This window comes from Rhinolophus hipposideros (genome assembly GCF_964194185.1).
Source record: "Rhinolophus hipposideros genome assembly, chromosome: 10".
Classification (NCBI taxonomy): Eukaryota; Metazoa; Chordata; class Mammalia; order Chiroptera; family Rhinolophidae; genus Rhinolophus; species Rhinolophus hipposideros.
In genome coordinates this window covers 60,549,481-60,562,302 of record NC_138056.1, presented here as the reverse complement: position 1 = coordinate 60,562,302, position 12,822 = coordinate 60,549,481, and the positions used below count along the sequence as shown (strand labels likewise).

The following is a 12,822-nucleotide window of genomic DNA, read 5'->3' as shown; positions in this document are numbered from 1 at the left end:
TGTCAAATTGGTTTTTAACCCTGAAAATGAATATATGTGCAGAATGAACTAAATCAAGAGGAAGGAGTGGAAGTTGGACACTGACATGGTCATGCTAGATGAACAGGTTTGCTTATGATATGAAAACTGTTTTCCTGTATTCCGACCATGAAGAATCGCAGTCATATCTATTTTGGTGACTCCAGCAAGCTCACAAAACAGGTACACAACCACAGCATATATTCTAGATAATGAAACACACCATATGATTGTAATGTCAAGAAAATGGAAAGAACACTATAGTCATATTGAATAAAAATAAAAGGAGGTTAATTAAAGTAGAAGCATAAAAGATAATAAAATATCATTGATTGGCTTCAACAGAGAAAGTCTCCTGACGTAACCCTACTCATGTGTGGCCAGTGTAAATGAAAGGCCTGACAGGGAAGTTGAATATGCCATGGGGGTATGACGAAATGAAGGAATGCTTTGCAAGATCCACAAAACTCAAACTTCCACTGTCAGCATCAAGGCACACACCAACCCTGCCCAGAGGTTTCTCTACAAACTGACGAGTCATTGGGGCGGTGGTCCAGTCATTGGGGCGGTGGTAACGATTATCCTCTTTCACACATAAAAGGAAAAATGTGTCCTGAGACCCAATCAATGTGCCATTCTTCCTTAGACAGGACTCCTTACAGACCCCTACAGCCCAGTCCCAAGAGTCATCCATGTGCAGCTCCCAATAATATTTGCCAGAGGTGAAGACCTGGGCTCCCCACGCAGCATAATAGTTACATGTTCCAGGATCCTGAGATGCCTAATGACTGTCACACATAAAACTCAAACTTCTCACAGCTTCCACCGGAGGACTACACTAGTCTGATGTCGTGATTATTTCATTAGTGAAGGAAATTTCCACTGTGGATAGAAGAGAACATTTCAGTCAAAATCAATGTTAAAAATAAAATTGTTTATGAGAGAAGCACTTCTTAGTGTCTCACTAGGAAAAAAGAAAAATTCAGGGTTAGAAGGGCAATTCTGATTGGAAATATTGGACTCAGATGAAGCCAGCATATCTGTTGAAGAAAGAAAGACTTGATGTCAGTGGGAAAAAAAGTTCCTAAAAAACTCAGAAAAAAGGAGAGGGAGGTCATGTCTACTTGTGGCTGGTTATTTTCTTGACACCTGAAAAGCTGGACACCTGGGCAGTGCCTCCAAGTCCACGGCAATATGATTTACTCCACCACCTCTTCTCAGGGGAAAAAAAAAATTATACCTTAGACTAAATAAACTGATCACTTTACCAGGATATAATGACATTCCAGTTATGTAAACAAATTGACACTGAAGAAGAAAACCTAAACACGCCATCTGAGGAGTGGTTTCCTACTAAGCATTGTCTGCCTTTGATAGCTGCTTCCACCGGAGGACTACGCTTAGTCTTTCTGCTAGACTAACCCTCCAGGTTCAGGTTTACCATGGAGCTCGATATATGGCCTCATCTACCACCAACTTACTTCATTGTTGTTCAAAAATTCTTGGTTTCTGCACTAATTCTTTTATGTGCTTTTTTCTGATCATATCATTTAAAACACACATTACACATTCAATTACTCAGAAAATTTAAAGAAAAAATAGTTTTTTAAATATAACTCACTGCCCTTATTTGATATTGGAACAGCTTGTTAGTATCCAGTTTTCTACGGCACAGTGAACAACTGACCTTTTATGTGATAATATTTCTGCAGCTCAAGGAGCTCTTTTCTGAAGCATGTCCTTGTTCTCATTTTGTAAACAACTTATCAAATCTATAAGAAATGGATAAAGCCTGAGTCCCATGTATTGTTACACCAGATTTCACTTTATCTTTTTTCTATTATAGTGACTCTGACTAAGTAGAACCACAACAAGCCTTTGCGGGCAGCTGTCCTCTACAAGGTGAAGATTAAGAAAGAGGAAAAGATCACCCATAAAAATCACTCTTGAAGGGCCCTGCCAGGTGTTCCCACCAATGGGGTCACACTCACTTTGGAAGCGGTTGAGCCTGTCCACCAATCCAGTGATGGGTCGTGCAGGCAGTTCTGGCTGCAGAGGCTGCGGCATGTGCAGGCAATTACCCTTTCTGGTACCCAAGGCTTCTCAATCACACATTGTTTAAGAAAAGTCCTCATTGTTGAAATGACAGATCTTCATCTAAATCCTTTTCTGCACAATCGTGGCATAGGACTGTGTCATTCTTAGGGAATCTCATTTTTCTTCTTGGCCTTTATCCACTCCTATTTCTCAGACATAGTTGCCTGTGTCACCTGATATCTGGAAAACCTAGTCTTTGCACTTTCAATTCTTATTGATTTTGAAATCTAAAATCATAAATGACTGGTCTTCTAGAAACAGCTAATTGAGCCCAACATACCGCCCTCCATCACAGTGAGGAAAAAGGTTAACTTTTGATCAAGGGGACAGGAAATCATATTCAGTAAAACATGCACAACATGTGCATACAAAAAATAGTTGAAAGTAATCTGAGAAATTATGTCTGTATTTTGAGAGAAGTAGCTAAATCTTTCTCATAGCCCTCATGAGCCCCAGTTAACATCGAAGATGAAACTTACCTTGTCAGTTTCTTGGTCTCTGTTTAGGTTTCTTTAATTTTATTTTGTCTTTTTCCACACACACCTCATTTGCTCCAGGAGCCTTTGCTGCTAAGAAAAATGAATGTGAGCATCAGAAAAGCTAATATCGAAATATTCAGATCCTACCCAAGACAGGGGCCAGGAATGTAAGATCAATGATAACTAAAAAGGGCAAAGAGCCAGTGCATTTTTATTGTTAAGTCTGACTGTCAACTCTGAGGGACTTTTATAAACATAGAAACAACCTATAGTTGGAAAGGATGTTTCACCATGGAGGAAACTGGCCCTCAAACTTTATGTCACTTAAATAATTTTCATTAAGTAAATCTCAGATTTTAGGCTTCCTATTGGTAGTTCTTACCTCCTACTATCCGGTTAGTTTAGCTAGAAGATGGTGGTTTTAATTGAAAACAATTGGATTAGGCTTTCTGCAATCATGGTTAAAATGGTCAGTAATCATCACTGAAATTCACAAATCTGTCCACCCCGGTTTTACACTAAATTATCACAATTCCAACCACGATTCTCATCATCATCACCATTAACTCGTGTTATAAGAGTTTAAAGTGTAAAAATGTAAGAGCTCTAAGATTGAAAACATCCTTTCTTCCATAGTTTATCCTAGTGCCTTGCATATAATGCAATAGTTAAGATCTGCTTGATATATTACATGAATAATTATGTTCCCTTTCCTTTTCGTAATCTCTCCAATAGACAATCCCCCAGATTCAAACTTCTCTCATGGCCATCACTTACCCGGTATTCCTCAGCGACCCAATCAATGGAACAGTGCCTGTGAGCCATGTTCTCTTTAGACTTACTGTAGAGCACACACAGCAGGTCCTTGATGACCTCACAGAAGTTATTTGCCTGCATGAGTACCTGACACATAAGTACTGCAGAGCCCGGTAAGTGGAAGAGTCTTGCCTCTCTGGCAAAGAATGTCCGTGTCTTCAAAAGAATGTTGGTTGTAAAGTTCATTTGAGGTGATGTTTCTCTGCATACAGGGTAAAGAGGAGGATGTGGGGCTTCCTCCCAGGAGACACAGAGACAAGGCATACAAAAGCTGTGCCCGCAGCCTATAGAGACAGGGTCTGTGAAATGATTCTTGCATATAAAACAGGTGAATTCATTCTGAATGATGTTGGAATCCATGCTTCTGAGGAGAGAAAATAAAATTATTACATTATGAGCATTAAAAGAAATACATTTTCAAAACCATTAAAAATATGCAGGGGCACGGACAAGTATTATTTACTTCCTGTCCACACAGCTACACAGGTGTGTATAGCAGGACAGTTAGGTATTGCTTGTAACAGAAAGAGAATGTTGAGGAACAGAGAGTCCTCATGATCTTCAATGAGCATATCGATTTGTCAAATAAACACTTCCCTTCAGAGTTCCAGCTCCCTGCTACAGTCCTAATTTCATTTCATTATATCCCATCTTCTCCATGGACCTGGGAAGCAACAGTTCAGATCTGATTCCCAGCCTAAGAGTGCTGTTATATTTCTTCTACAGCAATCATCCTTTTTTCAGTGATTGGCTATAAGGCAACTTGACCTTATTTGGCCAATGTGGTTTGTAGGAAAGCTTATTAGGAGGATATTGTAAAAAGGTTTATTTGCTCCTGAAAAGAGACATAAGGAAGAATCAACTGTTTTGTTTTCCTCTGGACAGAGCTTGAATGTGATGCATGGAACTGTCATTTTGTGAACACAATGTGCACTTGCGTAGAGACCAAAGAATACCCCCTGTGGAGGACAGAGAAATGGAAGACCTGGCTGTGTCTTTGAGAATGTCACCCCATATTAAATTAACCAGCTCTGGAACTGACAATCAATAAACACGAGGGGAATTCATGAAGTAGAAAAAGCATTTTACAATGATCATAATTAATAATATATTCATCAGGAATCATCAATGAATGTGAAAACCATTGTGTAAAACAGGATCAACCCAAGGATTATTTTTATAAAGTCCTCACTTTATTACCATCAAGTAATATATTGAATTATTTATTTAAATTTAAAAACTGCATGCTTGTAGTCACCACAAATTGTGACTCAATAAGTTACTGCCATCTTCCCTAGTCTGAGAACTTGAATGGAAGGAACTGCATATAATCCAAGGCTAAAAACTTATTTTTTGTCCAAAATAGACATGAAGTAAACACTTGCTTTATTGTACTGTTATAAAATCAGGTTTAAGATACCTCTTGGAAAAATGGGTAGCATTGAGGTGATGATACCCACAGATATTTATCAATAAAAATTTGTGAGAGATTTATAGACTTCTGATTCATGAACACAACATTTTGATATCGAACATAAATAGAACAAAAACAGTGATACAGAACATATATCCACTTACTCAAACATGCCTAAAATAATAGGTAGTTTTAGGGGCAGAAAGAAAGTTTAGTTAGCCCTGTGTAGAATGGGTTGGAAACTGGCCAAGAATTCATTGTGAATATAATTGTTTCTGATTGATAACACTAATGACAATGATAACATTAAAATGGTAATACTAGAAGCTAATAGTTATTGCTTACTGATTATAGGCTTCGGATTAAGTCCTTTTATCAGGATTATCAATTTTAATCTTCTCAAAAGTACTATTAACTTGTTTTTTTATTTTTACCAACACTTTATAATGAGGAAATTGACAAAGTGTGAGTGAAATAAGTTACTTGTCTAAAAATCACTCATTGAATGAATGATTAATTCAGTACTCAGATATAGATGTTACTGATAGAAAAAAACAAAACTAAGCTTTAGTGTCCAAGAGTAACATTAGATCAAGCAAGATTTATTAATCTCTTAAACTGTACTGACAGTAATCTAAGATACCATGGTAAATACTCCAATAACCTCAGTGACTCAGAGTTTGATGGATGATATATAACACGTTTTTTTCAGGAAATTTTCATAAAGGATAAATGTGTAATGTGCTATGGAAGCAGAGAAGAGAGAACCACCTAATGTTTTACCTTTGGTTATACAATCATGCTATACGCAAACATACTCAATTCACACAACTAAATTTATTTGTTTTAATGGCCTATCATATTTCATTAAGAGCATCCTCTCCTCACATTTTACCTTAATTTTAATAGAATAGTTAATTAACATTGAACAAAATGTTTTACAGTTTGTTCAGACCTCACCTGCTACCTTCATTTTGGAAATTTCAAAACAACTGAATTTATCTCCTGTATCAATCCTGATGCATTCAAACAATTAACATAAAATAGATTAACTATATACCCATAATTCAATTATACTCCTTATCTAGATGAAAAGATGTATTCCTCAAGTCAAAAGTTTGAGAGCAGCAAATAACAATTGTTTTTAAAATAAATGGGTTTGGCTACAATATAGTTTTTTTATTCTTATACTAGGCACTTTCCCTGTACCTAACATATGCTCCTTTGAAAGAATCAATTTCCTATAGATCTGTTTGGTTCTGAAACACTTCTTAAAGAAACCACAGTGTTTCCTTAATTAATCTGACTCTGAAAACTGAAATCTGTCTGAAACAGAAAATTGAAGAGACATTGTTTTAAACACTCAACCTAACAATGAGTGTTTCTTGAGTAATTTCATTTCATTGAATATAGACCTGATATACAACAAACATGCACATAAATACATACATAGAGATAACATAATATAAATAGCTTGATAGACATGATAGGTGAATTAACATCATGGCATAATATCACAATTGGTATATATTTATTGCATGACTCAAAAAACAGCAAGCTACCTCATAGCAGTTATCTTCTGAACCCTCACAATTATACATGAACAATCAATTTACACAAAAAATAACAGAGGGAAAACAAATAATCATATTAATTTATAAAATACATAGAAAGAAGAGAGATTGCACCTATATGATGGAGTCAGTTTAAATTCCTTGGAAAAAACCTAAACAAACAGACATATGAATTAAAGTTCCCATTTTTAAGAGGAGATAGCAGAAATAGCTTTGATGTAGATGCAGTATCTACCCGTGGGTAATGTTAATGGATTTTGTCCATTCTTGTTCAATAAGCAATCCTGTTCGACACAGCTCAAAGATTAGGTGCTCAGCCCCTGGTAGTGGTAAACTTCAGAGGTCTCCACAACTCAGCCAACTCCAAAGGGTCCTGGAGTAGAATGAACTTGGTTCTTTGCATGAGATTTCCTAGATACTCTGAAGACCACACCCATTTCCTCCAACTGATTCAGTTCAAACCTTTGAAAAAGTGTTGGTGTACATGATTGGATTTATGTAAAGTGAAAAACACATCCTGATGACAATGATTGAATTGAAACCTGTTCAAACCTATTTAATCAAACTGCCACATCCAATCTCTGGGAAGAAACGTTGCCTGGAGTTAACCTATGTATCCACCCACTTGCTGTTTTCAGAATAAATGAGCCCCCCCAAATAATAACTTCATACCTACTTTTAAGAAACTATCTTTCAATCCTAATTGCATCAACCCATTACTACCTATTATATTTAGTTATCTGTCTGAATCTGCATGCAATTTTTTCCTCTTGGTATTTCTTGATAAAGAGAGGTCAATCCCAATCCATTTATCAATGCAGTGAGGTAAGCTTCTACCCCATAATGCCACATATTGCTCTGGCAGAGACAGCCTCCTACCACTTTATGGGTCTTGTCAACTTAATCTGAACTAAAATTCTCTGAAATGTTATATTTTCCATTGAGTCCGGCATGAAACTCTTCCCTCTCAGTTTTTTGTTTGTTTGTTTGTTTGTTTTCTTTTTGGTAACGCACTACTGCATCTTTCTAAAATGGTACACACAATGGCTTTTGCTGGTTACACCTTAAGACTCTATTGCCTTCCTTATTATTTCTCATTCTGCATATTCTCTCATACTCTCTCACTGCATTCAGTATATATGCATAATTTAAAGAGTTATGAAGTTTCGTGGGTTTAATCATCACATAGTAGGTGTATTCTTCATGATTGGGCAGTAAAGGGAATCAGCCATTTTAGACAAAGAAATAATAGCTTTTCTGATAAGTCTAGGGCAAATACCTCCTAAGGTTTTCTTTTTCCTGGCTGGGTTTGTATCCTATTCAGTCTCTTAAACACATTTTTCAGTATCTCAGTGCTTCTGTTCAAGTTACCCTTGTTTTATTTAACAATGACCCAAAGCATAAGACTAGTGATGCTGGCAATTCAGATATACCAAAGAGAAGCTGGAAAGTGCTTCTTTTAAGTGAAAAGGTGAAAGTTTGTGACTTAGTAACGAAGAAAAAACCGTCATATGGTGAGGTTCCTAAGATTTACAGTAACAATGAATCTTCTATTTGTGAAATTGTGAAAAGGAAAATAAATTAATGCCAGTGTTACAGTGGCAGCTCAAACTACAAAGTTATACCCAAGGTGCATCATAAATTCTTAATTAAGGTAGAAAAGGCAGTAACTTGTGGGTGCAACACATGAAGAGAATACATACACAATAAGTCCTCACTTCACCAGGAAATATTCATTCATTGATGGATGGAATAAAACCTTAGTGTTTCTGGTTTAGCAAACTGTCTCCACTTGACCTGGATTTATTTCTTGAGAAATTGAAAATATATTATGACAAAAAGTCCTGTGATGAATATCTTTCTAAAGCCAATATTTATAACTTTTTTTTTGAAAATTTGATTGCTTACTTGTCTTATTTTATCTGCATGTTTTCCTTTCTGCACTACTTAAAATTCATTTATTGTATAATAAAGTTATGCCTCCTGGCCTCGGAATATCCCAGACTATCTTTCTTCAGTATCAATATTCTTACCTTTCATTTTACGTAATCCTTTTTTATCTACTCTTCTAAAAACCCAGGATTTTGTTCTTGAAACCCTGTTCAGTAGAAATTTTGTGGGAAATGGTGACTGTTATGAAAAAGGAAGTGAATGACATGTAATATTGGCAATTTTTGTAGAAAGCTTCAGTCCTATCCTTACCAAAAGTATATATATAGTTTCCTGTCATTATCTTTAATTTGAGGGAAGGAAAGTTGACTGTCTTTTTGCATAGGCCTTTTCTTTGTACATTGGACGTCCATTGTTAGCTCTTTTTTAATGTTTATTAAAACATCAGCCTAGTGCACTGGACACAAGTGTCTGGGCTGATGCGTATCTTGAAAATGCTCCAGGTTTTCTCTGCCTCTTGCTTCACTCTGCCCCACAGCAGCTCACGTATGACAGGGCATGGAGCCAATTCACAAGTTTTCTTTCATTTATCCACATATTAATTGAGGACACTCTGCTCTTAATAAATAGAAATGTTTGGCCCAAAACCATCCATCTGGACCACGTCCAAGGTCTGGTGACCTCCCTAGCATTTCTGGAATTCTGAGGAATTCATGTCCTCTTGGTCACTAAGACCGTCCTCATCAGTATCAATTGTGGTTCTGAATCTATAGATTTGAGTCAGCTGCCAACTGCTGAAGTCATGTAGATTCAGAGACGAAATTATCCCTTTCTCTGAGTTCGAAAATAACAGTCACACAAAAAAAGTGTTCTTACACATCTCATCCAAGATTTTTACAGATGTTTCTTCCAATAATTCCTGCTTCAGGAAAAGGCCTGATCGCCCCAAACAACATATCCCTGAATGTCTAGGAATTTTATGGCTCTTAAAAACCTTATGACCCTCAAATTCTCAAGTCATATTATATCAGGATCCAGAGTAACATCCCTCTATAAGAAGAAAAAGCAATCAGCCTAAAAAATTATAACTTAAAAGTACTGAGTGATAGAAAACTGGTTTTCCTAGGGCTCTTTTCTTCACTGGCTTTCACCCCAGGACCAGGAAAGCCCCAGTCTCTGAACCACACAGCAGGAGCTCACAGAAAAACTATAGGAGACCCTCTCTTTCCAGCCACAGGATCAGGAAAGAGGCAACTGCAAACAGGAAAGTGTGGGGGGAAAGGTTCCATTTTTTTCTTGTTTCTCTTCATCCCTGGGCCAGACCTAGTCACAAAAAGCACTGTGTGGCCACATTAAAACGGCAGAGCTGTGGTGATGGCATGGGCACCTATGGCCATGACGGTGGGGGGGGGCACTGCCTTCAGTCTGGAGGAACTGGGAAAGAGGGCAGCCAAAGGTCCAAGGGGTCAGATGCCAGGCCGTGAAGGAAGACAGCGTCAGGAAGCACCAGGATCTTGCCTCATCACAACCCTGCATCATCTGAGGTCCCCCCCAGGTTTTAGATTCTTCCATGCATTCAGTCTCTGAGGAATCCCCTTCTCTGCCCAGTGCTTTAGGAACTTTCAAACCAGAAGTGCCAGGCACTGCCGAGCACTTTTAGAGAAGAGTACTGCCCATCTCTGGTGACTCCTGGGTGCTTCCCCAGGTGGGAAAGTCTTTAAATGCATCTTCCAGATGTCAGTGGCCTTTCTTGGGTGGGGACCATCCCCCACTGTACCCCACGTGCCTGAAGACATTTTCCACAAGAAGTCATTCTGGGAACATATGAGTAGTGACCTACAGCCTTCAAAACTGTCATAATGCCCTCCACCTTACTTCTCCCCTGTCACCGCCAGTCATTCTTTTCCCCTCTGTGATAGTTAGCGAGACCCTAGCCATGGCCCAGGGCCTAGCATAGTGCTGGGTACAGCGGGTGGCTGGGGCTTTAGGAAGGTGTGGTCCGTGGTCCTGAGTGTGTCCAGAAGATGCAGTAGTTAGGGGGGCTGAGGACAGAACAAAAGAAAAATAAATTTTTTTTTTTCCAAATAGGTAATGTCACAATGGGGAGCTGGAAGCTAATTTCTCCAGTCTCTCTGCTGTAGCTCGGTGAATTGTTAGAGAGCAAGAGTGGAGCTGCCATGCACCAGCATCCGTGTCCTACTCAAATGCAACGCCCTTGATGCCCTGTGTGACTGTGCTTTGTCCCCAGTGGCAGATGCACTGTCACCAGCCGCATCCCAGGTCTCCAGACTCCAGAGTAGCTACCCTCCAGCCTCCTGCACACATTCTGTCTGGAGGTGAAATTGGGGGGAAGATGCTGTCCAGTGCACCCAAACCTTGCCTGGACCCCTGAGTCCTCCAGGACCACCTCCCAGCCCCCTCCAGCCCAAGCCTCTGTGTGGAGCCAGGAGAGTCAGATGGCGCTCCTTGAAATCTGCAGCACCCAGGAGCTGAGAGGGGGCGCTAAGAGAGCCTGGGCCTCAGCTGTGGGTTTGTTAGGTTTATTATAGTTACCTCCCAGTGCTACTGATTTGTATTCAGTACTTAATAGATACAAAAACACAAGGGGTACGTATCAATTGGAAAGAAATAAGTTAATAAACATCTGGGTTTCTTCCTTTAAGAAACATCTTAAAGTTAATAAAAATCTGCGTTCCTTTAAGAAATGAAATATATATATACTGGGGTGCCAAAAAAAGTATACACATGACTTGTATTTGTCGTTTGTTATTGGTATATATTGAGTATTACAGTTTTAATATAGTTTTTCCATTCTTAAAATGTGTATACATTTTTGGACACCCTCTGTATATAGTCATGGGATATAAATACATAAAGTACAGGATAGGAAATATAGTCAATGGTATTGTAATAGCTATGTACGGAGTCAGATGGGTAGTAGACTTGGGGGGGTTATCATTTTGTGAGGGGTGTAAATATCTAATGATTCTGTTTTGTCCATCTGAAACTTACAAAAATGTGGAAAAATTGCCCCTTACTGTAACAATTTTAATTTAAATATTCACCACAGTTTTTTTTTTTTTTTATTAATTAATTTATTTATTAGTTTCAGGTGTACAAAACAAGGTAATACTTAGACATTCATCATTTATATCCCTCATACTGTGAACCCCCCTCCCCCCATCCACTATCCCTCCGACCTCACACTGAACCATCACATTATATATATAAAATTATAGTTGGCATTCATTAATGTTTAGCTTCTGATGTACAATGCCATGATCAGGTATCCACAGTATCCCTGAGGTTCACCACAGTTTTTCATCAAGATAAAATCACCCTTAACTCTGAAGCCGTCTGTACCCCTTCTGACTCATCAGTTTCTCTAGGCTCTCAGAGGAACAACTGTGTAGAAGTTGTAGTTTTGCATGCTTGCTTCACTTTATAATTTGCCATCGGTGTCTGTAACAGTTAATAATATATTGTACAATTTTGTAGGTTTTGAAATGTAGCATATGAATTTTACTGAGACTTTTTAAAATTTTAACATGGAATTTCTGAGATTTATCCAGTTTGTTACATGTAACAGTATTTTATCCATTTTCACTCTATTGTAGATTTTATCACAGAAATGTGCTTCAATTGATTTATCCATTCCACCTTTGATGCAATTGAGATTAATTCTAGGGTTATTTTAGTAACTGTTTTTGTGACTTCCAATAGCGTTATAACTGCTATTGTTGAGTTTCAATACCTTGGAATTTTTCGATTCCAACCTGTCATTAGAAAAACTTCATATAAATATTTTGAAATTTATATTTCATGGTAGTGATTATGATTTTAATTTTAGTTCTGTTTACAAATGAGGATGCGATTATTTCTCATGTATTTCTCTCTTCCTTGCCTTGAAGTAATTGTTTCAGTTCTTTTTCTTAGAAAAAGAACAAAGAGTTCTTTAGATGATTTGGACACTTATCCTTTACTAGTTTTGTGTTATAGTTTTCTCTCAGAATTTTACTTCCATTGTGGTGTTTTTTGAGAAAAGAAATTTAAAAAGTGTTTGCAGTTAAATTCATAAATATTTCCCTTATTTAATTGTGGTTTTTGTTTCATTAAGTAATCCATTTCTAGCAGAGTCATAAAAGATATTCTCCTATATTCACATCATTTAGAATGATAAATTTGTTTTTCATATTGAATGTGCTTGAAAATAAGTTTTGTGAAAATATCACAACATATTTACTGGGAAGTCTGTCTTTCTAACCCATTCGCCATGCCTGTCTTTTCCGTCAAAAAGCAGGGATCCCTACATCACATGAGTCTAAGTTAGGCTTTCTCTTTGGTTCCTGTGATCTTGTCCATACAGGTACCCAGGTGCCACCTCTTAATAGTTAGTGTCATAAAACCATAACATCTCCTATTTGATGCTTTCACCCATAAAAAAACATTTTTCCACTAACACGGACATTTTAGCTAACCAGGTCTATCCATGATGGGCACTCCGTGTTCCAGCCTGAAACTATTAAGTTAGAAT

At 37.7% G+C, this 12,822-nt stretch overlaps 1 protein-coding gene across 1 annotated transcript; it reads right to left on the bottom strand.

Moving 5' to 3' along the window:
• Positions 1 to 388: 388 nt before the first annotated feature.
• LOC308503436 (tripartite motif-containing protein 43-like) lies at positions 389 to 3,770 on the bottom strand (the record flags this gene model as incomplete). Its single annotated transcript, XM_081062724.1, has 3 exons — positions 389 to 799; positions 1,963 to 2,100; positions 3,372 to 3,770. 3 exons carry the CDS (start codon positions 3,768 to 3,770, stop codon positions 389 to 391), a joined length of 948 nt encoding a protein of 315 aa, XP_080918850.1.
• Positions 3,771 to 12,822: the final 9,052 nt, after the last annotated feature.